Consider the following 27,996-nt stretch of genomic DNA (forward strand, 5'->3'; position numbering starts at 1 on the left):
GGGCGCGGGGCGCTAGGCCCCCGGGGGCGGCGGCGGCGGCGGCGGCGGCGGGACCATGGCCCGGAGACCCGGGGCGCCCGCCGCGCACGGCGACGAGTTCTCCTTCGTCAACCCGCTGGTGAAATACCTGCTCTTCTTCTTCAACATGCTTTTTTGGGTGAGTTCTTGGGGGCCCGGCCCCAGACGCCCCCAGGATCTCTCTCCCCTGGCTACGGAGGAGGCGTCCCAGGGTGCCCGGTTCCAGGCACTGCTTAGTTTTCCACGCTGCTGGCACTTCGGGCTCCTTTTTCTGCGGGGAGCGGGTTTTCGGGGAGGCTGTGCGGGGCGTGATGCGTCTGAGCCGCTAAGGTGGAGACTTCTGGGTATCGGCTGGGCATCCGATGAGGTTCAGCATCAGGCCAGGTAAGGGGCTTGTCGGGGGGAAGAGTGAGTTTCCCGGGGGCACCAGGCCCTGCCCTCGGGGACTTTCAGGCCTGAGGACTGAGGATCCCTGTGGCTGAGGGAGAAGTGGAAAGGGAGAATCGAGATCTTCCTTCCCGTGACCTCCGAGTGGAGCTGAAAGGGGCTTTGCAGGCCTCTGATGCTTCCCAGGCACCCCAGGACTTTTGAAAAGGGCCTAGAACGACTTCCAAGTTCGAACATCTTTGCTGAAGTCTCCTAAACTTTACTCCCACCTCCTCAGCACCACACTGCACCCCCCCCCTCACCCCTTCCTCCACCACCACTCTCCAGGCTTCAGCTCCTGTGTTGAACTGGAAGGTGCCTTTTTGGGGGAGGGGGTCACACCCGGCAGTGCTCAGGGGTTACTCCTAGCTCTGCGCTCAGAAATCGCTCCTGGCAGGCTTGGGGGACCATATGGGATGTCTGGATTCGAACCACCGTCCTTCTGCATGCAAGGCAAATGCCCTACCTCCATGCTATCTCTCTGGCATGGAAGGGGCTTTTCTAATCATATGTTTGGGAATGGAAAAGTGGACCAAATCTAGGACCAGCGCCACCTGGCTCTCACTTCCCCTCTGCCATTAATTGTTGGACTTGACCAAGCTGGGCGGTGAGCACACTTCGCCAGGCCTAACCTTCCAAGGCCAGTCTGACCAGGAAACTCAGCCCTGCTCTGAGAGTCCAGCTGAGCCACATCGTTGCAATGTCAGCCCAGCCCCCTTTGGATTTGAGAAGCAATGGGGGAACCTGCACCTTCCTCCTCATTTCCCCTCTCCTCACATCACTGCCGCTCTCAGAGCCCATTATTCTTGCTCATTCCGCCTGGTACCTAAAGTTCAGACTTATATGCAGGAGGGAGACATCATGAATCAACTATCTGTTTCCTAGGAGAGAGAGCAAGCTGAGCATCTAAGCCCAGTGCTGGAAAGGTTTCACAGTAGCCTTGGTACGAAGAGCAGACAGAAAAGTACATAAGTGCTTGCCCGTGGGGACAAATGAGAGCAATCCCAGAGGGTGGTGATGACAGCTCACTTTCAGCCATTGTGCCAGAAACATTCAAATTTGAGCGACTATCAATCCCTTGATTTTTAGAACTGCAGTACATGTTGAGATGTCTGGTGTGCACCCACGGTTTGCACACCAGAAAGTGAAAGCACAGAGAAGCCCACTATTTTAGGCAAGGTTCAACAGCTGTTCGGTAAGGCTTGATTTTGGACACTGCCACGGATCCACCGTGCCCACCTCTCAGGAGGCTCTTGGCCCAGCTCACTGAATTGTTGCTAGGATGTTGGCAGTATCTGAAGTTAGCCTGGCAGCTTGAGTTTCCAGGATCTGGGTTCTGCTTTAGTGGGAGATTACGGAAGAAAATCTCATCCCCTCTCTACCAGGACAGGGAAAGTCCTATGGGGTTCCCCTTCTGAGGGCAAACCCCACTGGCTGTGCTTGGTGTGCCCTACTCAGAGCCTGTGTGGCATCAAGGGAAGAGCAGCCTGTACACCAGAACTGTTTCCTTCCCTCTTATCTCTGCTCCCAGCCACAACAGCTTGGCGCATCTGTTCTGCTTGTGTTCATGGTCATTTGCTTTCTCTCCCCCAACTCCTGTACTCCACCTCTCTTATCGGATGACTTTCCGGGGTCACAGCCAGGGAGAAAACTTGGCTCCGTAGACCCATTTACCTTCATTCAAGGTCAGATGTCCTGGCTAAACAAGCTGGCATCACCACAAATGAGAGAAGAGCCCCTTCTTGGCCCTACTTAAGACTCATAAAAAGTGAGAGGTTCTAGAAATAGTACACTGAAAGATAAGGGCCCCATTTTCTTTCTGGCACCAACTTACTGTATGACCTAAAGCCAATATATCTGTCTCTGTCTTTATTCCCTCTCCTCGAAAGGATCCTCTACAGATTTCTAATCTTTTCCCTCTGCTGCTAAAGATGAATGCTTTCCTTTGGAGACTGTATTATTTTACTTCTAGACCTGGGGCCAGAACGAAGGATATGGCTCTCGGTCCTAGGAGCAACACCCCCAAGAGACAGGACCTCTTGGGCATAACTGAGTGTCACTTCTTCCCCAGACTCAGAACTGCAAAGTGACAGTCTGTATAGAGATGGAGATGGCTTTCTCCCCTCTTCCAAGACTGGACCACTTCTGTGACTTGGCCATTCTAATAGTTCCATTCTTTTGCAGGAAGGGGCTTTCTCCCAAGGATAGGTGTGTCACCCCTCTTATTCCAGCCAGAGGGCTTGTTCTGGCCAGCTGCTGGGGGAGCTGCAGGCTGAAGGTGTTTTGTGTCATGTGTTGAAGGCAGCCACAATTGAAAAGGCACCACCACAATTGGTGGTGGTTGTGGTGGTGATAGTGATAAGGATGACTATGATGATGGTGACAGTGGAAGTGGTGATAGGACTGATGGTGGCAGTGGGGATGGTGATGGCAGGGATGGTAACAATAGGGGTGGCAGTGAATGGCAGTAGCTGTGGCAGTCGCAATGACCAGTGTTAATGGCAGTGATGGTCTTGGTTAACTGCTCTTGCTCTTAAATCTTCGCTCTGGTGATTTGGAGGAGCTAGAAATCTGTTATTCTATTTTGCTATTTATGGTCCAAATCTCACTTCCTTATTTGCCAGAGCCCAATTTTCCCCCACATATGATACTGAATGGCTTCCATGACCTGGAGTTACTGCCCCAAATTCCCCAAAGTTGCATTTAATTTAATTAAAAAAATTTTTTTTGGTTTTGGGACCACACCTAAGTGCTCAGAGTTTACTCCTGGTTTTGCACTCAGGAATAATTCCTGGCAGTGCTCAGTGGGCCATATAGGATACTGAGGATTGAACTCAGTTTGGTCACATGTAAGGCAAGCAATTTAACTGCTATACTATTACTCCAAGACCTACATTTTATTTTATAATTTAAAAAAAAAATTATGTTTTTGCTCTTAAGCTATACCCAGAGGTGTTCCTGGCTCTGGGCTCAGGGATCACTTTTGGCATTGCTCAGGAAACCATATGGATTATCAGGGATCAAACCCCAGTTGGTTACATACAAGGCAAGTGCCCTGCACACACTATTATTGCTCTGGTCCCCAAAGCTGCATTTTAACATTTTATCTCAGAAGTTGAGGGACTGAGAGAAATATACAGGTTATGGCACTTGTCTCGCACAGTTTGATCTCTGGCATAGCATATGATTGCCCCACCCTGCTCCACTACAGCATACCAGGAGTGATCTCTGAGCACATTCTGGAATAAACCCTCAGCATAGCCTGGTTTGGATCCTCCTCCAAAACAGAAAAATAAACCAAAATTTCAGTGCAAAATATTGGTGCCTTTTCTTGCCTGCCCCTGTTGGCCAGCTGTGTGTGAGAGAGCGAGCCAGGCTGGTGCTTGCTTTTATCAGCCTCGGGCATGCAGAGGCAGAAACATTGTCAGGGCCACCCACGACAGCCTTCTTCTCTCTGGCTCATCCTTATCCTGCTCAGGCAGCAATTAGGCTGGCTTTTAGGCAGAGTCTGCAAGCTCAGCCCTCTATGCTCATGTATTTGGCTGGACTGAGACCCCTCCTTTGCCCCCCCCCCCCCAACCCATGTATTTGATGATAGTGAGAGTTGTTTTTGCAGGGCAGAGGCAGGATGCTCTTCCCCACTTTTTCATTTTCCTGAGTCTGTCAAGATATAGTATGTGACCAAGTTCTCCTGCATTCTTGTGTGGTGGGGGGTCACCCAGTATTATCTGCCTCATCTTGGCCCCTCCCTCAAGTCAGGGTTGGAGAACAGGCAGCAGTCCCCTTCAGCTCCTTCCCAGGGCCATGCATAAATTTTAGCTACAGCACTCAGGTCTTTTTGCATGGACTCCCCTCATCCCCACCCTGTTCAGTCAGTCTCCCCTGGGTGAACCAGGACCTCTGGTCAGGCATCTTCTCTAGGACCTTTGCTCTCCCACCAAGGACCACTGTACAGGTCACCAGGAACGCTGACCACTCCAGAATCCCTGCAGCACCCTCTGGTGTAATCTGGCTCAGGCATGAAGATGGACATTCCCCATTCTGCCACCTCTCTGTGACACACACAGACTCACTCTTCTATAGGCATCGAGAGGGAGGTGAACTCAGAGTGATAGTACAGTAGGAAAGGTGCTTGCCTTGCATGGATTCAATCTCTGGCATCCCCTATGGTCCTCTTGAGCCAGCTAGGAGTAATTCCTGAGCACAGAGCCAGGAGTAATCCTGAAGTACTGCTGGCTATGGCCCCCACTTTTCAGCCCCCCTCCCAAAAGGCGCCCGGAGGGAGCCAGCTTGTCCCACATCTCCTCCAACTTTCTGTATAAGGTCAGGAAGAGAAGTGAAGACAAGACATAGCTTTTGCTGTCTGCTCACAGGTGACCCTTCCCTGACCTGCTTGTAGCAGCTAACATTGTGCCATGTAGAAAACCAGAAAGGGCAGGTGGTCCTTGTCTAGGGCAGGCAGCAGGTCCAACTGGAAAGGCCAGCATCGGAAGAGGAACCCAGTGATACTGGTAGTGCGGGCCTGGCCTCGGGGAGAAGCTTGAGGGTGAGCATCTAAATGAAGGAGAAAGCCCACGGCTCTCTACACTAGCAGCACAGGACCCTCCCTGTTGAGGTATAATGCAAAGAGCCAAGTAACAAGGAGAGGTGACCCTCTACTAGCCCAGGGGTGGTGGGGCCAGGATGGCCACTGAAAGACCATGTGGGCTGATCCGGCCAGTGAGAAAGACTAAGCTGATCTTTGTAAGAAAGACCTTCTCTGGTCCTACAGGCTGTGATATCTCTGACATCCAGAAATAAAGCTGGAGAGAACCAAGACACCGGAGGCTCCCTGCCCACCTCAGTCCCCTTTACCTCCGAGTTGGGGCTGGGTTTTGATTGTTTCTTTTTTGGGGTGGGGTGTGGCACTTGGCAGTGGGCTTACTACTGCCTTTGCTCTCAGGAATCACTCCTGGTAGCACTGGAATCAAGCCTGGTTGCTCCTATACAAAGTAAGCGCCTTACCCACCATGAGTCTCTGGTTCCTTTTATTTTTTTGTTTGTTTTGTTTTGGGGCCACACCCGGCGGTGCTCAGAGGTTTCTCCTGGCTCTGCACTCAGAACTAGCTCCTGGCAGGCTTGGGGGACCACATGGTCTGCCAGGGATCGAACCTGGATTCATCCCAGGTTATCAGGATGCACAGCAAATACTCTACCACTGTGCTCCTCTCTGCTTTCTTTTACTTGTGTTTGTTTGTATTTGGTGTTGTGTGGCTGGGCTCTGAGAACTGCCCTCTTTTCCCTTCAGTAAAGAAGAGGGGACTCTGATCAGTACCCCGGCCCACAGACTGGGCAGGAGAGTGGGCAAGGCACCCGGGCCAGGCTCTGTGAGCTGGCAGATCCTCCACGGTGCAGCCTTGATGATGCTGTATCTTCATTTCCCTTTCTTGGGCTCTATTCCTGGAACTTGCCTCTGAGTCCCACAGGTCCTACAACTCCTCTGCCTGCCTGCCTGAGTCCCTCCTAGTTTGGAGCTTTCAACCGCAGCTGCTGCCTTCCTCCTCCCAGGATGCCCGCCTGGAGGGGAAGTGCCCTCGGCCATGGGCAGCCACCTCAAGGCACAGGCAGGAGGGCATCTGTGCAGCTGAGGTCAGAGATGTTGTACACATGTGTGGGTCAAGTTCCTAGCCTGTTTCTGCTACTTACTTTATCAACTAGAAGGCCTCACATGAATTTTCCCAGCATCGTTGCTGTGCCATGGAGATGTGACACCTTCCTAGGATTGTGGTTAGAAAAACAGGTAGTGTTAAATGTATTGCCCTGTGGACAAGAGAGATAGCAAAGTGGGTAGGGCACTTGCCTTATTGTACGGTTGATCCCCAGCACTGCATATGGTCTCCCCCCCCCCAAGCTCAGCCTGGAGTGAGCTCAGAGCAAGCTGGATGTGGCCCAAAACTAAGTGTACCCAGTGCTTGTGCTGGTGGCCACTATCTAATCAGAAGCCACTGGAAGAGAGGGCTAGGATGGGCACCCTATGGCCAAGTGGCAAGGACAGGGAAACTGCATAGGGAGGCATGCCTTGTGGCTGGCTGCTTAAACTTGGTGTTATCTTTGCTCACACTCCTGCTGTTAGCTAGAGGGAGAAGGGAAGTATGTTTTATTTACAGAGAAGTTTGATAGGGGACATAGGAATGCACCACAGTCACTGTGGTTTCCCTACATCCACTCCTGAGGGCCAGTCATCATGGGCTGAAGGAGCAATCCTGGGGGAACAGACTCAGGAGAAAGTTGTCTATAGCTGTTGGCCTTTGGGTGTAAGAACCAGGAGGAAAAGTTCAGTTGTGATGTTCTGTCTGTTTACCCTAAGAGCAACTGGTGGTCCTAAAGTGTCCTAGGTATGAGCTGAAGGGTTTTTCTCAAAAAAAAAAATCCAACAATCAGAGCCAGAGTGATAGTACAGCAGTAGGGTGGGCACTTGTTTTGCACATGGCCAACTCATCTTCCATCCCAGCACCTCTTTTGGTCCCGTAAGTCCCTCCAGCAGAGACCCCTGAGAGCAGAGCCAGGTATAATGCCCAAGCCCCATTGAGTGTGACCCCAAAAACAAACAAACAAAACTATCCAATCATTGTTCTCTTTTTGCAATTTGCAGGAATACTGGAAAGAATTTCCTTCATTTTAAGTTTCTCCTGTGCACATTTATATTTTCCCAGATCCTTTGCCAGCAAATGCTGACAGAAGGCAAAGGGAAGAGGACAAAGAAAAACCCAAATATTGTGGAAAGCAAAATGATTGCTCTGTATTATTGCTTATGGACTGAGAGACATATGTCTAACAGCCATGTCATCTGTTAGTAGATTGTTCTTCATTTCTCTGGTAGAATTGATAGGTTGTGCTGTCTCAGATGACACCAAGACGGACACAACATTATCTGTGAAATATTCCTGTCAGAAACATTTCATCTGAATCTGCTTGTGAGGAGCCATTCAGACATAGCTCAGTCAAGGGACGTTTTGCCAAACCACTGGCCTGAACTTATCAAATATGTCAGAGCTGGGGCTGGAGCGATAGCACAACAGTAGGGCATTTGCCTTGCATGTGGCCAACCTGTGACAGACCTGGATTCGATCCACAGCATCCCATATGCTCCCCTCCCCCCAGCCTGCCAGGAGCAATTTCTTTCTTTTTCTTTTTTTTTTTTTTTTTTTTTTTTTTTGGTTTTGGGGTCACACCTGGCAGTGCTCAGGGTTTATTCCTGGCTCCAGAATCAGAAATTGCTCCTGGCAGGCACGGGGGACCATATGGGACACCGGGATTCGAACCGATGACCTCCTGCATGAAAGGCAAACGCCTTACCTCCACGCTATCTCTCCGGCCCCTCAGGAGTGATTTCTAAGCACAGAGCCAGGAATAACCCCTGAGTGCTGCTGTGTGTGGCCCCAAAACAAACAAGCAAACAAACAAAAACCAAATATGTCAGAACTAGTGGGGGCAAAGACATGGAGAAACATGAATATGTACATTGGTGGTGGGAATATAAAATGGAGCAGCCACAGAGAAAAGAGTTTTCAACACCTAAAAGCATTAAACTGACTAACCACAGGACTAGAAAATTTTGCTACTGGGTGTCCACCCAGGAGAACCAAGGACAGGTATTTATGCAAAGCTCTGCCTGAGTATACCTGGAAATTTGTGGAAATACCTTTTACAACGGGCAAGAGATGTAAACACATTGTGCCTGTCTGTGGACGAACCAACAAACTACACTGTTCCTGCAATGGAATAAGTGTCTATATTATTTTTATTTTCAGGGCCCCACAGAGATAGAGCTACTCCCATCTCTGTGCTCTAAGATGATATATTATCAGGCCATGACAAGGAAGTTCTAATATCTGCTGGATGTGGCCCTAGATGTCCCTCCATAATAGAAAGTCTAAGAAACCATAGAAAAGGACTTGTGGTCCCCAGGGTTAGGAGTGCCAGCATGCAGTTGTCTAATAGGTACATTTCTTTCTTTCTTTTTTTTTTTTTTTTTTTGGTTTTTGGGCCATACCCGATGATGCTCAGGGGTTACTCCTGGCTATGTGCTTAGAACTCGCTCCTGGCTTAGGGGACCATATGGGATGCCGGGGGATCAAACCGCGGTCCGTCCTAGGCTAGCACTGGCAAGGCAGACACCTTACCTCTAGCGCCACCACACCGGCCCCTAATAGGTGCATTTCTATTCCAGCTAACAAACAAGCTCAAGCCAAGAATCTAAGAGTAGTGATAGTTCCACAAGGTCATTGAATGTTTCAAAGGGAAAACTCTATCTTTTATTTGCTTTACCATAACGTTCCGAGAGCCAATGTTTTGAAAAACCATAAAACAGTGTTCTCAGGCCAGAGCGGTGGCACAAGTGGTAGGGCATTTGCCTTGCAGGTGCTAACTAGGACAGATTGCGGTTCAATTCCCCGGCTTCCCATATGGTCCCCCAAGCCGGGAGTGATTTCTGAGTGCATAGCCAGGAGAAACCACTAAGCATCCCCGGGTGTGGCCCCAAAACAAAGAAACAAACAATCAAACAAAAAAAGCCAGGGGTCCTCAAACTTTTTTACTGTTCCTCATTGTAGGGCCACACTGCGGTTTTAAAAACATATATGAACAATAGTGGCCGATGGCCATAGTTTGAGGACCCCTGCTTGAGCATGAGAGGAGGAGCTGAGAGACAGAGAAGAGGAGGGGACTAGGCATGTAGCACACATTCCATACATGCGCAATGCAGGCCCAGAATGAGGAGTCAGCTGCTAAGCAGCAAAGGCAAAAAACACCCTGCAGGCTGTATAAATGTTCTTATGGCCCTGTGGGTCATAGTTTGAAGACCCCTGCCATAAACAAAGGAGAAAGTAGCAAGATTGTTTCAGGCTAAAGGAGGCTTGATCACTAAACACAGGGTCCGTGATTGGATCCTGGATCCAAAATAAGACAGTGATGAAGAACATCATTAGGATAATTGGAAAAAGTTAAAGATGGACAGTTAATTAGAAAGCAGTAACTGAGGACCCGGAGAGATAGCGCAGCGGTGTTTGTCTTGCAAGCAGCCAATCCAGGACCTAAGGTGGTTGGTTCGAATCCCAGTGTCCCATATGATCCCCCGTGCCTACCAGGAGCTATTTCTGAGCAGATAGCCAGGAATAACCCCTGAGTACTGATTGGTGTGGCCCCCCCCAAAAAAAAAAAGAAAAAAGAAGAAGAAAAGAAAGAAAGCAGTAACTGTATATTAACTTCCGTAAGTTAATATAATAAGTTAATATCTCCAGAGTGATGCAAAGGTCTGGGGACTTCACTGGTGATTTTAAGGTTTGCGATTCAGGGCAAGGCCCCCGTTCAGGGGATACCTCTGCCTTCTTGTTGGTGCTGAGGGTCATCGGTGCTATATCTGGTAATATTAGGGAACCGTATGGTCCCCTGGGTCCAACACATGCACCCTAACTTCTAATTTCTCTACTATCTCTTGGTTCTCTTGTGCGGGGAGGGCCACATGGCAGTGCTCAGGAATAACTCCTGACTCTGCACTCAGGAATTACTTCTGGCAGTGCTGAGGGGACCATATGGGATTCTAGTGATACAACCCAGGTGGACTTGGTGCAAGACAAATATGTACTATTACTCCAGACCCATGTCAGTTTGTTTGTTTTTTAATTTTTATCATGTTAAAGTTGTCTAGTGTATACTGAAAACACACTGTGGCTTCTCAGTGCTCTGTCAGTTTTAAGATTTAGTGTGTCTTGGGGCCGGAGAAATAGCATGGAAGTAGGGCGTTTGCCTTGCATAGAGAAGGATGGTGGTTCGAAACCCGGCATCCCATATGGTCCCCTGAGCCTGCCAGGAGCGATTTCTGAGTGTAAAGCCAGTAGTAACCCCTGAGTGCTGCTGGGTATGACACCCCCCCCCAAAAAAAAAAAACCCAAAGATTTAGTGTCTTACTTTTTTTTTTTTCCTAAGGAGAAGATAAAGTGCTTTTCTTGCACACAGCTGACCTGGGCTTGATCCCCAGATCTCAATGTGCTTTTCCAAGGCTTCTGAAGTGATACAGCCAGGAGTAAGGCTGTATACCAACATGTTTGTCCCCAAAACAAAACAAAACAAGTTATTTTGAAATAAATATGTTGGGCCGGAGAGATAGCATGGAGGTAAGGCATTTGCATTTCATGCAGGAGGTCAACGGTTCGAATCCCGGCATCCCATATGGTCCCCCGTGCCTGCCAGGAGCAATTTCTGAGCCTGGAGCCAGGAATAACCCCTGAGCACTTCCGGGTGTGACACCCCCCCAAAAACACACACACACACACACACACACACACACAAAAAGTGTATGAAATAAATATGTTTTGGGGTCTGTAGCGATAGAACAGTAGGTAGTAGGTTGCTTGCCTTTTTTGTGGGTTTGATCTCTGGCATCCCATATGGTCCCTAAGCCCTATGAGGAGTGACTTCTGTGCCTATAACCAAGTGTAACCCTGAGCATTGCAAAATATGGCCCCAAAATATTTTTAAAACGGGGGGATGTGAAATCACCCCACACACCGTATTTCCAACCCATGTGAATGGGTCTGAAGCAGAATAGCCACGAAGAATTAATAAAACAAGCCAATCAGGAGAGAATCATGAAGTCAGGCTGGCTTCTTGCCTCATGGTTTTTCTAACACACCAAGCCAAAACCAAAGCCTCTCTTTATTCTCCCATACAAATTCAACCAGGAAGAGCAGGGTTGAGTGAGATCCAGGTGGACTTTTACATATCAAAGGGAAAGCTAAAAAGGAAAGAGGAAGTTGGGGGACCGCCTTTGTCCTAGGTAAGAGCCGGGTGTGATATAATGAAGGGGACTAGAGCTTGTAGAGTGTGTAGGGTGCTTGCCTTGCACACAGCTGACCCGAGTTCAATCCCCAGTATCCTATATGGTCCCTATAGCACTGCCAACAATAATTTCTAAATGCAGAGCCAAGAAACTCCCTGAACATTACCAGGTATGGCTCAAAAACTAAAAAATATTTTAAAAATTTTGGGACCGGAGAGATAGCACAGTGGTAGGGTGTTTACCTTGCATGCAGAAGGACAGTGATTCGAATCCCGGCATCCCATATGGTCCCCCGCGCCTGCCAGGAGCGATTATTTCTGAGCATAGAGCCAGGAGTGGCCCCTGAGCGCTGCCGGGTATGACCCAAAAACAAAACAAAACAAAAAAAATTTTTTTCCACATCTGGAAATGCTCAAGGATCATGCCTAGTGGGCTTGGTGGACCATATATGATATCAGTGATCAGACACATACAAGATTAGAACATTACTTACTGTTCTGTCTCTTGGACCCTGAGAAGTATGGAGATTAAAAATAATTATGGGCCTGGACTTTGTGCACTACTACTTGAGTCACATCCTTAGTGTCTTATGCATTTCTTTTGGTGTCCAAAACCTAGCAGTGCTCAGGGCTCTTGGCTCTGTGTTAAGGGATCACATCTGGTATGGCTCAGGAGACCTTTTTGGGGTGTAGGGACTGAACTGTTGTTGGCCACATGCAAAGCAATTGTACTACCTGCCATACTATATCTCTCCAGCCCCATCATAAGGATTTTAACAACATTGATTGGCAAATAATGATAGCACTATTTATTTCAAATATAGATAACTTTTGTTCCTTTTTCTTGACTAATTGCTCTGGCTATACTTTTAAAAGAAGAAAGAAAGAAAGAAAGAAAGAAAGAAAGAAAGAAAGAAAGAAAGAAAGAAAGAAAGAAAGAAAGAAAGAAAGAAAGAAAGAAAGAAAGAGAGAGAGAGAGAGAGAGAGAGAGAGAGAGAAAGAGAAAGAGGAAGGAAGGAAGGAAGGAAGGAAGGAAGGAAGGAAGGAAGGAAGGAAGGAAGGAAGGAAGGAAGGAAGGAAGGAAGGAAGGAAGGAAGGAAGGAAGGAAAAAACATTAAAAATTTTCTTGGTGCCGGAGAGATAGCATGGAGGTAAGGCGTTTGCCTTGCATGCATAAGGACGGTGGTTCGAATCCCGGCATCCCATAAGGTCCCCGAGCCTGCCAGGTGTGATTTCTGAGCAGAGAGCCAGGAGTAACCCCTGAACGATGCCAGGTGTGACCCAAAAACAAACAAAAACAATAAATAAATAAATAAATAAACTTTCATGAAACTCATTGACTCTTTAGATTTAATGCAGTTTGAGCATCTTGGAATCCCAGCATATTAATGACATTTTTATAGCTATGGGAAAGTCCATCCTAAAACTTACATGGAACCATAATAGACCTTGAAATGCCAATGAAATATTTGTGTGTGTGTGTGTGTGTGTGGTGCTGAGAATCATATATGGGATCTCTGTGCTCTACCTCTAACCCAGATACCCCAGCCAAAGCATTCCTAGGAAAGAACAACTTGGAGACTTCACGGTCCCTGCTTCTAAACAATATCATAAAACCATAGCATTGTTTTCAATAGATCAATTTAAAAGCAAAGCGGCCATGAATAAACCCACTCACATGTCAATTAGTTTATAGCCAAGGAGCAACGAATATAAAAAAGGAAAGGAACAGCTCCTTCAATAAATAGTAGTGGGAAAAATTCATGCAACAGAATGAAAATGGCCAACGTTCTTATACCACACAAAGAAATGAGTTAAAGACTTGACTGCCAGATTTGAAACTATGAAACTCCTTGAAGAAAACACAAGTGTAAACAACTTTACATCAATTTTGTGAGGATTTCTTTGATCTGGCAATGAAAGCAAAATTAAGTGGGTCTATATCCAACACTTCAGAATAAAGTAGAAATGAAAAAGCAACTTACTGGATGGAAGAAAATATTCACAAATAATCTATAAGGGAAGGGGCTAATATTCAAAATATATAAAGAACTCATCTATCTTAGTGGGAAAAAAAGCATCCAATTTACCAAAGGACAAAAGGCTTTTGAGTGTTGAAAGCCCTGGATTTGACCAAGAAACAAAACACATAGAGGATCTGGATATATTTTTTTCGAAAGAAGACACATAAGTGGCCAATAATTACATGAAAATGTGTCTAAAATCACTAAGCACCAGGAGAAGACGCATCCAAATCACAGCAAGGTATCACCTCACACCTGTTGGAATAGCTTTTACCAAAAGACCAGAAAGTAAGACATGTTGGTGAGGATGTGGAAAAGAGGGGCCTCCTGTGTGCCAGTAATGGGAATGAAAATTAATGCAGTCACTATGGAAATAATATGGGGGTTCCTCAAAAAATTAAAAATAGAACTACCATATGAATCAGCAGTTCCACTTCTGGGTATTTGTCCAAAGAAAATGAAAACACTAACTCAGAGAGATGCGAGGCGTCCCTGTGTTCACGGCAACATTATTTACAGTAGCCTACCAGACGGAAACAATCTCAGCATCTATCTTGAATGAATGGATAAAGAAATTGGGGCCATATCAATTAGTACAGCAAGCAAGGAACTTATCTTAAACGTGGTTGACCCTGGTTTGAGCCCAACACCACATAGGGTCTCCTAAGCATGCCAGGAATATATTTTTCTTTAATTTTTTTTAAATCTTTATTGATGCACTGTGATTAACAATAACGATGTAAATCATTAATGATGGTTTCATGTGTATATCAGTCCAACACCACAAGGACTCAGCTATTTTTAAAACTCTGTCTTGCTGTTCAAAGTTTCCGGGGAGACCTTTTTCTGGCCAGAATGCTGAGGAGAACTGTCATTTTCTCCATCTTCATTCTGAAAGGAGGTCATTGGCAATTACGTGGGTGTTAGAAAGAAGGCTCGAGTGGCAAAACTTGATACAGTGGGAAGAGTACTGAGCACTGAGACATGAGCCTATCCAGCTGCTGCTCCTATAGCCAGGTGCACGTGGCTTGGTGCCACTTTATTCCTTTGGCCTTATCAGTAAAGGAGATGAATGGCTAAGTTCCTAAGGTTTTTCCCAGCTGTAAAACTGTGCTGGTGACAGCAGCAGCACTGGGAGGATTTAGGGGTGTTTTTTATTGTTGTTGTTTTGCTGATTATGCTACAATGCTTTTTTTGTTTGTTTGTTTGTTTGGGCCACACCCGTTTGATGCTCAGGGGTTACTCCTGGCTAAGCGCTCAGAAATTGCCCCTGGCTTGGGGGGACCAAATGGGACATCAGGTGATCAAACCGCCATCCTTCCTTGGCTAGCGCTTGCAAGGCAAACACCTTACCACTAGGGCCACCTCACCAGCCCCTGCTTTTATTTTTTTAATTTATCTGTATTTAAGCACCATGATTACAAACATGTTTGTAGTTACGTTTTAGTTATAAAAAAGAGCATCCCCCTTCATCAATACAACATTCCCATTTTGGGGGATTTAAGGTGGAAGGTGTGGGCAGGAAAGGGTAAGGAGTGATGCCAGGAGAAAGAGGTGGAGCACAGACAGAAGTGCAGATGGTGCTTACTTATTTCTGTGTGTGTTGGCAGTGCCAGGGATGGAACCTGGGGCCTCACACATATAAATTATATGCTTTGAAACTGAGCCATATTCCCCAGCCATCAGACATGCAGAATTTCAGAGTTATCTAGTGAGCTGCAGGTGAGTGGCTTCACTAATGAGCCTATTAAATATTAATAAGAATATTAAATTCTCCGTCTTAATGTATCCTGCTTCCCTGGCCAAGCATGCTTGAGGGCTCCTACTTGCAAACTTGTTGACTGTACCTTAGAGTCACCTGGAACCTGCTCAGAATTCCTGTTACCTGGGTTGTACAGCCAGAGGTTTGGAAGCATTTTGTTTTGCCAGGTCTTTGCTGATTCAGAGCAAAGCAATTCAGAACAAATGTGGAACAAAATGGTGTTATTCAAGGCCTGTTTTTAGTAGACATGGTTTTGCTTAAAGTTGCCGTTTCCAAGAACTGAGGAAGCATGGAAAGTACAGACTCGTTTGTATTTGGGGAAGTTCTCCTCCTCCAGACGCATTCTGAAGGCAGTCTAGCCTCTGCCTTAGGCTGGAGATGCTCTTGACTCTGCTCCATATTGTACACCAAGGGCTGGGACATCTGTCCCATCTGTGTGGGTCTGGGAGTACCTCATGTGTCACATCTGATGTATTGGATATGGAGAGTCGATTAGTTTCCGATTACTGCTGGAATAAATTACCCCAGAAATGAAAGGCTTGAAACAACATCAATGAATTTTCTTCAGTACTAGATGTCAGAATTCCAAAGTGGGTCTCACAGGCCTAAGGTCAAGGTGTTGGCAAGGATGACATTCATTCTAGAGGTTCTGGGGAGAGACAGGGCTTAGTGACTCCACTAATGAGACTATTAGTCTTCTCCAGCTTTGAGAAACTGCTTGCATCACTGGGCACTCGGCACCTCATCATCCAAGCTTTGCTTCCATTATCCCATCTCCTCTGACTCCCATTCTCGCCCTGTCTCATAAATCCCTTGTGATTATAGACTCATGTGCCACATAATGTTATTTCGGTCCACCACAAGCCACGGACGTATATCCCACCATGGTCCCTAAATTCCTCTTAGTGGATTCGCTGTCACTGTTATGACCAGGAACTTCTCAGTAGCAGCAACCTCCCATATCCCAATCTTCCCACATCCCTGGTCACCACTATGTCCATTTGTATGTGTTCTCACCCCCTGTTGTTATGTTCATTTTGGTTCCTCAGCATACACAATCCACTACTAATGCTGCCCATAAAGAGGCTACTTCAAGTGACCTGGAAACCAAATTAAAAGTGATTAAGGGCTACAAAAGTGGAAAATCAATGATGGCTTTTACTCACCAGTCAGGCATGTCCCATTTCACAGCAGCTAAAATTTTAAAGAACAAAAACAAGTAGCAGAAGCTCCTTGCAATCAATTTGTAGTCATGAAAATGCAAGATAGGAAGATGCTTCTACTGTCAGGGCTTGAGGCCCCGGTCTTCTCAACCTCATGATGGTCACAACTAAGGAACGCACAAGATTTATCTGTGATGTTAAAAAGGAAAACGAGACCCGTCCACTGTGTTGAATGGCTACCTTCTCAGACAAGCTTTAAGAGAGTCAAGGCTGAGCCAGAGAGATGGCTCAATGGGCAGAGCACTTGCTTTTATACAGGAGGCCCAGGTTTGATCCCCTGAGTACTGAGAAGTGTGCCCTCCCTTCACCCCAAAAAGCATGATTGTATTGGACCACTGGATAATCATCTCATGTCAAGATCCTTAATCACATTTATCAAATTTCTTCCATCTGTACGACATCTTCGCAGTCAGGGAAATTAGGACATAGACATTTGGGGCCAATTCTGGTATAGTCTTACAGATACAGAGCAACACTAATTACTATCCCTCCAAAGGGACTAAATTGTCTTTGTGTGACACACTCTCTCTCTCTCTCTCTCTATCTCTCTCTCTCTCTCTCTATCTCTATCTCTCTCTCTCTCTCTCTCTCTCTCTCTCTCTCTCTCTCTCTCTCTCTCTCTCTCTCTCTCTCTCTCTCTCTCTCCCTCCCTCCCTCCCTCCCCCCTTAAGGGCTATTCATGATTCTATGCTAAGAGATGACTCCCGAAGTGCTCTGGGGATCAAATTGGTGCCAGGGATGGAAATGATATCAGGATACAAAGCAATTACCTTACCTCCTCTTTTTGCTCTCCAGCCCCTTTTCCTCTTCCTTGCTGTTTGGTCTGGGGGCCACACTTGGCAGTGCTCAAAGGACCACAGGGTGCCAGGTATCCAACCCAGGTCAACCATATGCAAAGCACTTGAAGTGCTCTACCTGCTGTTCTATTTCTTTGTCCCTTTCTTGGACTCATCCTGTGAGAATTTAATTAGATACTGTCTTTTAGGAAAGTGATACAGCCTAGGGAAAATAACATGTGAAAAAACAGTATGGCGCCTGGGAACGGCAGAAATAAAGAGCAGATACATATTTTTCAGTGATTCAGTGCAATGATATTCAGCACTATAATTGGTTGTGGAGAGTTGTAAAGGGCAGACAGAGATGCTCCATCACTTTGGCACTCTGGCACGGCCGGGGGCTGACCAAGATCCCTGTCTTGTGGTTTCTTTCTCTCCCACCCACTCACCCTTGCTCCTTGAGCTACTGTGCTGAAAGCTGGGAAGTCAGCCAGAATCCCCCTATATTACCCCCCTCCTCTTTACCCCCATCACACACAACCAGTTCCCTTGCTTCTGGACTGAGCAAGAGAGCTGGCAGGTTACTCATTTGGCTCTGAGTCAGTGTCACATGTCCAAGGGGCAAGGAGTGGGGGATGTGAGGACAGGCATGGGACGACCCCGAAACACAGAGCTTTAGATGAGAATTTCCTGTGCTGCTGATGACTGAAGGCTGTGGGCCTTCATCAAGGTGTTCCCCAAAGAAAATACTCTCTATGAAGGGGCAAGTCTGATCCTGTTGACTGTTCTAAGGGCCCCCACTCCCCTCATCTATAAAGGCCCCAAGATGCCTCTTTCCATCTACTTTCTACAAGATAGTGGAGTCCCATCAGCCATCTCTGACCCCACTGAGCTGGCCAAATCCTTGCTACTGAGAACCCCCAAGCTGGGCCCCAGCCTTAGCCGTGGTGACAGCTCGCTGCTGCCTAGCACTTGCCCAGCACCCAGGACCTGGGCCCAAATAAAGAGAGCCAGAATATGTACCCTGAGTGCCACACACTCCTACAGGCCTGGAAGCAGGGCATAGAAGGCCCCTGGGGAGCCAGCCCCTGGGAGCCTTGACTGGATTTGCTCTCAGGGAGAAGCCAGGATATTCACTAGGGCTTCTCCCCAAGGTAGAGATTTGTAAGGCTCCATTTCTTAGCCACAGTGACTCTGATGTCTGACATTGCTCACAGGCTGGTTGCCCTGGGGTGAGGGGACTCTTCATTCGTGCTCTTGACACCTTTGCAAGGCTGGAGTGGCCTTCTCCCGTCCGTTCGAGCTGATGTTCAGGTAGTTAGATTAGAAATCAGAACTTCAGGGGCTGGAGAGATAGCATGGAAGTAAAGCGTTTGCCTTTCATTCTGAAAGCCGGGAAGTCAGCCAGAATCCCCCTATATTATCCCCTCCTCCTTACCCCCAAACACACACAACCAGTTCCCTTGCTTCTGGACTGAGCAAGAGAGCTGGCAGGTTACTCATTTGGCTCTGAGTCAGTGTCACGTGTCCAAGGGGCAAGGACCAAAAACCAAGAAAAAAAAAAAAGAAATCAGAACTTCAGTGTTCAAAAGGATTATACATGTCTTGCATGTATCTGACCCGGGTTAGATCCCCAGCATCACATATGGTTTTCTGAGCCCACCAGGAGTTTGATTCCTGAGCACCACTAGATGTGGAAAAAAAATAAAAACAAAACAAAACAAAAATCACAGAAATCAGAACTTCAAGCACAATGGGCTGGAGTGCATTCTTCGCTTGTGGGAGTCCCTGGTTTGAACCCCAGTACCACATTCCTCTGTCTCCAGCACCTTCAAGAGTAGTTTCCATGCACCTCAGTTGTTCCATGCACAACCCTCTCCCCACACCAAAAAGAATTCTAAGCTTCTCAGAATTTCTTTTTTTTTTTTCTTTTGTTTTTGGGCCACACCCGGCGGTGCTCAGGGGTTACTCCTGGCTGTCTGCTCAGAAATAGCTCAGAAATGGCAGGCACGGGGGACCATATGGGACACGGGGATTTGAACCAAGCTTCTCAGAATTTCTATGTTACATGGGCAACTCTTAGTAATGACAGGTAATATTTATCAGCAAACATCATGCTAAGCACTTCCATGGGTGATTTTAATGTTCACAATATTTGTATTAGGTGAAGTTTTTCATTCCCACTGTCAGATACAGAAACTGAGGATCTCAGTGATTTACCTAGTTGGCACGGCTCTGAAGCCCATATTTTGTTTCGTTTTGTTTTGTTTTTATTTTGGGGGAGGTCACACCCGGTGGTGCTCAGGGGTTATTCCTGGCTATGCACTCAGAAATCGCTCCTGACAGGCTCGGGGGACCATATGAAATGCCGGGATTTGAACCAGTGTCCGTCCTGAATCAGCTGCATGCAAGGCAAATGCCCTACCACTGTGCTATCTCTCCAGCCCCCCTCTTTTTTTAAATTTTTGGAGGGTCAATTCTGCTGTGCTCAAGCTTATTCTTTTCTTTGTTGTTTTTGTTTATGTTTTTGACCACAACCAGTGGCACTCAGGGCTTACTCCTGACAGGCTTGGGGGACCATATGGGATTCGGGATCGAACCCAGGTCCATCCCAAGTCAGCAGCACACAAGGCAAACGTCCTACTACTATGCTGTCACTCTGGCCCCTCAGATTTATTCTTTACTTTATACTCAGAGATCATTCCTGGTAAGGCTTAGGAGACGATATGATGCTGAGGATGGAACCAGGTACCTTGCCTGCTGCACTGTCCCTCCAGCCCTTGAGGCCCATATTCTTTTTTTTTTTTTTTTCCTAGTTTTTGGCCACACCCAGCAGCACTCAGGGATTACTCATGGCTCTGCACTTAGAAATCACTCCTGGCAGGCTCTGGGGGCCACATAGGATGCCGGGAATTGAACCCACATCCGTCCTTGGTCTTCCGAGTGCAAGGCAAACACCTTACCACTGTGCTATCTCTCTGGCCCCAGAAGCCCACATTCTTAAATGCTGTCTTATTTCTAGTGTATTCTACTGCAAAGCAGGTGTGAGCCTTGTTTTATCTCATCTCTGTCTGGACTACAGATTACAGATGGCTATGTTTTGGGGGTGAGCGGGGAGCATAAGCTCTCATAGACATGAGGCATGCACAGCCATCAGCAGGATCAGGGGGATCAGAGAAAGCCGTTCATTTCAGGTTCAGGTGCCCCCTCAAACCAGCCTAAAGTCTCTTCATGGCCACCAGGGCTGTCTTCTTCCAGAATTTCAGGGTCTGTCCTGTCCCTTCTCTCCCCAGGTGATTTCCATGGTGATGGTGGCTGTGGGTGTCTATGCTCGGCTGATGAAGCATGCAGGTGAGCAACTGGCCTCTTCCCCCTATTTAGTCTGGCTCTTTGGCACTTCTCCCTGCATATGTGGTGGCACCTAGGGGGCAACTGCCCCCTGACCAGGTCTTCAAGGCCTACTCACTTCTTGACATCGGGCTGCCCTATTGCCAGTTCACCCAGACTTTCCAGAGTGCCCATAAATTATGTGTTATTCCAAACAGTTAGGCTGAGGGAAGAAAGTGGATCTCTGGGTCCCTGGTCATCCCCACCTAATGAGTTCTATCCTGAAGAAACTTAGTTGCTCCTTCTACCCAACCTAGAGTCTCCTGGCATAGACTCTGCCATGCCTTAGACCTTTCCAGTTCTTTTTTTTTTTTTTAAACTTTATTTTACTTGTTTTTGGTTCAGAAATTGCTCCTGCAGGCTCAGGGGACCATATGGGATACCTGGGATTGAACCCAGGTCTGTCCTACCGCTGTGCTATTGCCCCTGCCCCTCCAGTTCTTTTCTGTAGCCAAAGTGGCCCCTTCTCTCATGCCTGGTAAATAAAGATTCTTCCTCTGCCCTTTCTTGAGTTAGAAGACAGAGGCCTGGAGCCAGAGAGATGGTGTCGAGGTTCTGACCCTGTCATTATCTGGTACTCTGGTGCCATCTCTTCAGCCACTCCCACCAGAGATTTCCCTACCATGGAAAGAACAGTTTTTAGGGAGGCAGTCCAGTTCATCCCTGGGTACCACTCTCAGTCTGTCCCAGGTGGGACTGAGCCACAGCCCCTTTCCCAGAAGCAGCCTTGGCCTGCCTGGCTATGGACCCCGCCATCCTGCTCATTGTGGTGGGCGTGCTCATGTTCCTGCTCACCTTCTGCGGCTGTATTGGATCCCTCCGTGAGAATATCTGCCTCCTGCAGACTGTAAGTGCTCAGTTCCCCATTAACCAGGGCCCTGGAGTCATTCATACCCCCTTTCAGATCCCTCTCCCACCTGACATCTCTCCCCTACTCGTCCTGTTCAGTTCTGAAGAACTCAGCCCAGGGTCCCAAAGACAATGCCTTTGTTCTGTGTGGCCCTTGCTCCGAGTGGGAATTCAGGATCCACCACCTAGGGCTCCCAGGTGATCCTGCCCAGCTTGGTGATCACCAAGGCACCCATGTGATCCTGCCAGCTTGGTGCCAAATTATTTCCCTTTTCTGCCTGCTTCCCACAGTTTTCTCTCTGCCTCACCATCGTGTTCCTGCTACAGCTGGCAGCTGGGGTCCTGGGCTTCGTCTTCTCGGACAAGGTAGCAGCAGGCCCCAGTGGGGCTCCTCGGGTGGGAATCCCTGGGCAGAAACCCCTGGGTGGAAGGAACTTTTATGCCTGCACATGGCTCAGTTGAATGATCATAGAAGCCCTTGCCCTGAAGTTCGCCATCAGGTCTGAGTGGACAGCTGGACAGAAAGAGGATTTCAAGACTGGGTGTGCTTTTTGGTGACTGCAAGGTCCACAGGAGAGGAGAGTCTGTGGAGAGACACTCAGGGAATATAATCTGCAGATTTTCATGGCACGAGATTAAGATAGTTATCAAGTGGACCACAGATGTCTGAAGGGCCTTTTGCTTTCTTTTAAATTTGTTTATTGGGATAAGCAGAAGCATTGGGGGTGGGGAAAGGTCATTAAGACTTTGTGAATGGGCTTCCCAGAAGGTACCTTAGAGGAACAGTTCTTTTCAGTAAAAAGCAGAGCCTTCTCCAAAGGGTACATAATTGCCAGAGACAGTGGAGAAGTCACTGGATAGTAAACTTCAAAGAAAGTAGCCGCACAGGGGCCCGTGAGGTGGCGCTAGAGGTAAGGTGTCTGCCTTGCAAGCGCTAGCCAATGAAGGACCAAGGTTTGATGCCCTGGCGTCCCATATGGTCCCCTCAGCCAGGGGCAATTTCTGAGCGCTTAGCCAGGAGTAACCCCTGAGCATCAAACGGGTGTGCCCCCCCCCAAAAAAAAAGAAAGTAGTCGAGCAGGAAGGAAGAATGTGTGGAAGAATCTAGGAAATGAAAAGTCCTTTGGTTCCGAATGGCTTAGTAAAGTCCTAAAGTCATGTCAGTCTAGTCTGCATCTAGGAGATGAGCTCATAAGTCTAGTAGAGGTCAGTGTCTCAGCTCATTCGCCCTTTTCTACTTAAAAAAAAAAAAAAAAAATATATATATATATATATATATATATATATATATATATATATATATGGCTGTGCTTTGCAGCACTCAAGTATTTTTGACAATATTATTCAAAGATAGATAATAATAGGATTATCTGGGATTATGACTCTGAGAAGCAGCAGAACAGCAGGTCTGGCCTGACTTGCCCACCTGTCTAGAAGGGCCCAGTTTTGAGCCGGTCATCTTGTCTATTGGGCCCAAGTTCTGTTTTCAAGGCTATCTTAGATCCAGGACCAGGCTGTGGTTCCCGTGGGTTCCTGTAGGAGGCACCACAAGAACTAGTCCTCCTGGGCCCTGATGTCCTGCTCCTGTCTCTGCAGGCACGAGGCAAAGTGAGTGAGATCATCAATAACGCCATCGTGCACTACCGAGATGACCTGGACTTACAGAACCTCATCGATTTTGGCCAGAAGAAGGTATGGTCTAGGCACAGTGGTGGAACAGGCCCACAGCTAGTACTCAGGGAGGCTGTGGGCAAAAGCCACCCTAAAAGATGTGTCATTGTCTCCTTGTGGCACGCCCCCAGGCTCTAGACATCCTCATAACCTGCTAGGAGTGAATTCTGGGAAGTGGGGTGACCATGAATGACATAGAAAAGAGAGCTTCCTCTGTATGGTTAAGACATTTGCCTCACATTTAGCCAACCCGATTCAACCCCATATGATCTCCTGAGCCTGACAGGAGTGAGCTCAAAGCCAGGAGTACATCCTGAGCACCTCCTGGTATGGCCAAAAGAAATAGAAAGGAAAGAAACAAAAAACAAAAATCAACAATGCTTTATCTTTGGCCAGAGTTATATAGTATAGTGGTAGAATGCTTGTCTGCCATGCAGCCAACCCCCAGCATCCTATATAATTAATTTTCTGAGCCCCACCAGGAGTCATCCCTGAACACTTCTAGGTGTGCCCTCCCTCAAAAAAAAAAAATATATATATATATTGGGGCCAGAGAGAGATAGCATGGAGGTGGGGTGTTTGCCTTGCATGCAGAAGGATGGTGTTTCGAATCCCAGCATTCCATATGGTCTTCTGAGCCTGCCAGGAATAACCCCTGAGCCCTGCCGGATGTGACCCAAAAACCAAAGAAAAAAATGTTGGGGTTAGAGCAATAGTACAGCGGTGGGGCATTTGTCTTGCATGCTACCAACCTGGGGTCGACCATATTTTGATCCCCGGTGTCCCATATGTTCCCCTGAGCCTGTCAGGAGCAATTTCTGAGTGCAGAGCCAGGAGTGACCCTCGGTCAAATCCAGGTCTGTCCCAGGTCAGCCACATGCAAGGCAAACACCTTACTGCTCTGCTATTACTCTGGCCCAGGGCAGGTTTTTTAATATTACCTATTAAAATTAAAAGGGGCTAGAGAGATAGCACAGTGGTAATGTGTTTGCCTTGCATGCAACCAATCCAGGGCGGACCTTGGTTTGATCCCCAGCGTCCCTGAGCCAGGAGCAATTTCTGAGCGCCCTGCCAGGAGTAACCCCTGAGTGTCACAGGGTATGGCTCAAAAAGCAAAAAAAAAAAAAAAAAAAGTTTAAAAATTGTGGTAATTGCACTGGTATTCTACATATATAAAACTAAAATCCAACTACAAACATGCTTGTAATCATGGTGTTAAATAAAGATATTTATAATAAATAAAAATTGTGGGGCTGGAGAGATAGCATGGAGGTTAAAGGCGTTTGCCTTTCATGCAGAAGGTCATCAGTTCAAATCCCGGCGTCCCATATGGTCCCCTGTGCCTGCCAGGAGCAATTTCTGAACCTGGAGCCAGGAATAACCCCTGAGCACCGCCGGGTGTGACCCAAAAACCAAAAAAAAAAATAAATAAATAAATAAAAATAAAAATTGTGGTAATATATAAATAGCATAAATATACCACTTGACCTTTTTATTTTAAGGCCATGCAGGGATAGAACCCAGAGCCTCACACATACCAGACATGTGTTCTACCTCTGAGCCACATCCCCCGATTGTAATATTTTCTTCCTTTTTAGGCTGTAGTCTAGTAAACCTGTTCTGTTTATGTCCATTCATCTTTCCTTGGACAGTTGGGCTACTGCCACCTTCTGGCCATTGTGAATAATGCTGCTTTGAATCAAAAATTTAAGTTTAGGTAAACATACCCAGGAGATTCATGCTCATTTCTCCTTACCTAGGTGTAATAAACATTTGACCCAGATCCTGTATGTTTTCATGGAGTAATTATGTATCCATAATATTGAAGAGTCACCTCCCATATTCATCTAAATCGAGACATGTTTCAACATTGATCTTTACAGTTGGTGTTCTTCAGTTGGTGTTTTTGACTGTTTTTCATTTTGTTGTTGTTGTTTATTGCATGACATTTGGGACAAAGAAGCTGTGTTCAGGGCTTACTGTACTCAGTGATCACACCTGAGCTCACACCAGAGCTCTCGGGGCTGTTATGTAGTCCCAGGGATCAAATCTAGGTCAGCATGTGAAAGGCAAGCATCCCATCTGCTTTACTCTGTCTCCAGCCCCAAAGCTCTGAGGTGTTTTTTTGTTTGTCTGTTTGTTAATTTTTTATTTATTTGGGCCACACCTGGTGGTGGTCAGGGTTACTCTTGATTTTGTGCTAAGGGATCGCTCCAGATAGGCACTGTGGACCATAGGGGATGCAACGGATTGAACCTTGGTTTGCTGCATGCAAGGCAAGTGTCCTATCCACTGTACTATCACTCCAGCCTCCAAGCTCTGGTGTTTTGTAGTACTCTAAAACCAGAAACTGCCCTCAAATAAGCCGTAGTTGATTATGGGGAAATATAACATGACACACAAAGTAGTAGAATACAACTCAAGTTCAAGGCTGTGCTTAAACACAAACAAAGCTTACATGGAAACTTGCCATAAACTTCTGTTTGGTTTTTGTTTGGTTTTATTGGCCCACACCCACCATGCTTGGGCTTACTTCTGGCTCTGCACTTGGGAATCACTCCTGGCAATGCTCAAAGGACCATCTGAGATGATCAGGATTGAACTTGAGTCTGTCCTGAGCAAGGCAAACTCATTATTCATCCACTCTACTATCTCTCCGTTCCAACTTGCCATAGGCTTTCAATTGTTCTGAGAGTATGCTCACTTGAGTATGAAGGAAAGAAGTCTATCTTAACTCTAGTGGGGCCTTTGTTACAGTTCAGCTGCTGTGGAGGAATTTCTTATAAGGACTGGTCCCAGAACATGTACTTCAACTGTTCAGACGACAACCCTAGCCGTGAGCGCTGCTCTGTGCCTTATTCCTGTTGCTTGCCTACCCCTAACCAGGTGAGTGCCCAGTCCATCCCATGGCCACCAGGCAAGTCCTTCTGATTATGGAATTAGTTTCCTTCTGCTATTGGGAAAGAATTCACTTGCTAAATTGTTCCCTAACTCAGTGGTTCTCAAATAGTGGGGCGCGCGCCCCCTAGAGGGGTGTGCGTTTGACCTCGGCAAACACTGTCATAACAAGCTAAGCCCCGTGTTTGTCTCTGTATGTCTTTGGAGCTGAGAGTTGCTGTGTCCTGCTTCAAACCCCGCTTCGAAAAGCTATGCATTGCAAAACATGCTCATTGTAGCCATTAATCCATACATCACTTCTGATTAAAATATCAGCTTGAATTATTTTATATAGTTTTGTTTTGCAGGTTAAAGTTTTTTTTTTTTTTTTTTGGCTTTTGGGTCACACCCGGCGGCGCTCAGGGGTTACTCCTGGCTATCTGCTCAGAAATAGCTCCTGGCAGGCACGGGGGACCATGTGGGACACCGGGATTCGAACCAACCACCTTTGGTCCTGGATCGGCTGCTTGCAAGGCAAACGCCGCTGTGCTATCTCTCCGGGCCCAAGTTAAAGTTTTTTTAAATAAAGATAATATTTACAGTCGTGCAGGCAGGGGCGTGAAAAATGTTTTCTTCTTCCTAGGGAGCATGACAGAAAATAATTGAGAAGCACTGCCCTAACTTAACCAGTTTCCCTCTCTTCCTCCTTCCTTCCCTTTCACCTTCCTCCTTCCCTCCCTTCCTTTCCCCTCCCTCCCTCCCTCCCTCCCTTTCTTCCTTCCTTCTTCCTTCCTCCCTTCCTTCTTCCCTTCCTCCCTCCCTCCATTTCTTTCTCCCTTCCTTCCTCCCTCCCTCCCTCCCTCCCTCCCTCCCTCCCTCCCTCCCTCCCTCCCTCCCTCCCTTCCTTCCTTCCTTCCTTCCTTCCTTCCTTCCTTCCTTCCTTCCTTCCTTCCTTCCTTCCTTCCTTCCCTCCCTCCCTCCTTCCCTTCCTCCCTCATGAGTGACCCCTGGTGGTGCTCAGAGAACCATACATGGTTTACATGGCGCTGGGGATTCAAAGCCGGTGGGCAGGACACAAGCACATACTTTCTCACTGAACTATCTTCTCCAGACCCCTCTTAGCCAATTAATTTTGAGGCCAGCTGTCTGAGTTTGCCCTTCACTTCAGTTTGAGATTTATCCGCTTTTCACTCCTGTAGCCTGTAACCCACATGGGGGTCAGCAGGGACCAAGCTCTAAAGCAAGTAGACCTGGATTCAGATCTCACAGGGAAAGAAGCCTGTAGTAAGCAACCTCCAAGGAACCTTCATGTACCCTCTCTAACCAGTCAGGAGTTTAGGAAGGGTGGGAGGCCTGTCACTGAGGCCCTCATGAAGAAGTTTTGGAATGGGACTTTCAGTTGGCTTTTCAACTCTCTCCTAGGCAGTAATCAATACCATGTGTGGCCAAGGTATGCAGGCCCTTGACTACCTGGAAGCCAGTAAGGTCATCTACACCAATGGTTGTATTGACAAACTGGTCAACTGGATCCATAGCAACCTCTTCTTACTTGGTGGTGTGGCCCTGGGCCTGGCCATCCCTCAGGTAACCTATCCTGTTAGATTTGTGGGTCCCACCGTTCTACAGAGATGTTTTTGTTCAGGGTGAGGGTGTGGGGAGAGGCAAGGAGGGCCCTGCTGGGATACCAGGCACTGACTTGCAGAGAGACAGCAATCAGGATTGTACTGACAATGCTTGGGGGACTGGAGAAGGGGAAACGTCGGGGATATGAGTCAGGAAAGCAAGGCCAGCCCTCATGACTGAGAGCCCAATTCCTTCTCACTTCTCCCAGCTGGTGGGAATCCTGCTGTCCCAGATCCTCATCAATCAGATCAAAGACCAGATCAAGCTCCAGCTCTACAACCAGCAGCACCGAGCTGACCCGTGGTACTGAGGAGCCTCATAGGATACCAGCAGCGGAGCAGCGGACCCTGGGCACAGGTGGAGACATGTGAATTCCAGCCGTGCAGACACAGCGCAGTGGGAAGAAGCAAACTCCAGATGGGTGGGCAGAAGGCAGGGTGCACAGGTGGCCAGCTCCAGTGTGGTGGTGGGGGGATACCCCCTCCCTTTTGGTCCTATCCCAGCCTTCTGCATTGATAGAGTTCTTTTATATTATTTCTAACCGT

General features: G+C 47.4%; 1 protein-coding gene across 1 annotated transcript; it reads left to right on the plus strand.

Moving 5' to 3' along the window:
• The first annotated feature begins 55 nt into the window (after positions 1–55).
• TSPAN33 (tetraspanin 33) lies at positions 56–27,992 on the plus strand. The gene is made up of 8 exons (XM_049775481.1): positions 56–157; positions 20,338–20,395; positions 21,151–21,278; positions 21,572–21,646; positions 22,877–22,972; positions 25,709–25,837; positions 27,251–27,412; positions 27,660–27,992. The coding sequence occupies exons 1-8, from the start codon at positions 56–58 to the stop codon at positions 27,759–27,761; spliced, it is 852 nt and encodes a 283-aa protein (XP_049631438.1). The 3' UTR covers positions 27,762–27,992.
• Positions 27,993–27,996: the final 4 nt, after the last annotated feature.

Source organism: Suncus etruscus, chromosome 1, assembly GCF_024139225.1.
Source record: "Suncus etruscus isolate mSunEtr1 chromosome 1, mSunEtr1.pri.cur, whole genome shotgun sequence".
In the NCBI taxonomy this organism is placed as follows: Eukaryota; Metazoa; Chordata; class Mammalia; order Eulipotyphla; family Soricidae; genus Suncus; species Suncus etruscus.

Bases quoted from the DNA above. Each gene is read 5' to 3' on its own strand.
- TSPAN33 (XM_049775481.1), top strand. From the start codon at position 56: ATGGCCCGGAGACCCGGGGCGCCCGCCGCGCACGGCGACGAGTTCTCC. The intron at 21,279-21,571 runs GTAAGTGCTCAG...TGCTTCCCACAG, and splicing joins ATATCTGCCTCCTGCAGACT to TTTTCTCTCTGCCTCACCAT. The intron at 21,647-22,876 runs GTAGCAGCAGGC...CTGTCTCTGCAG, and splicing joins GCTTCGTCTTCTCGGACAAG to GCACGAGGCAAAGTGAGTGA.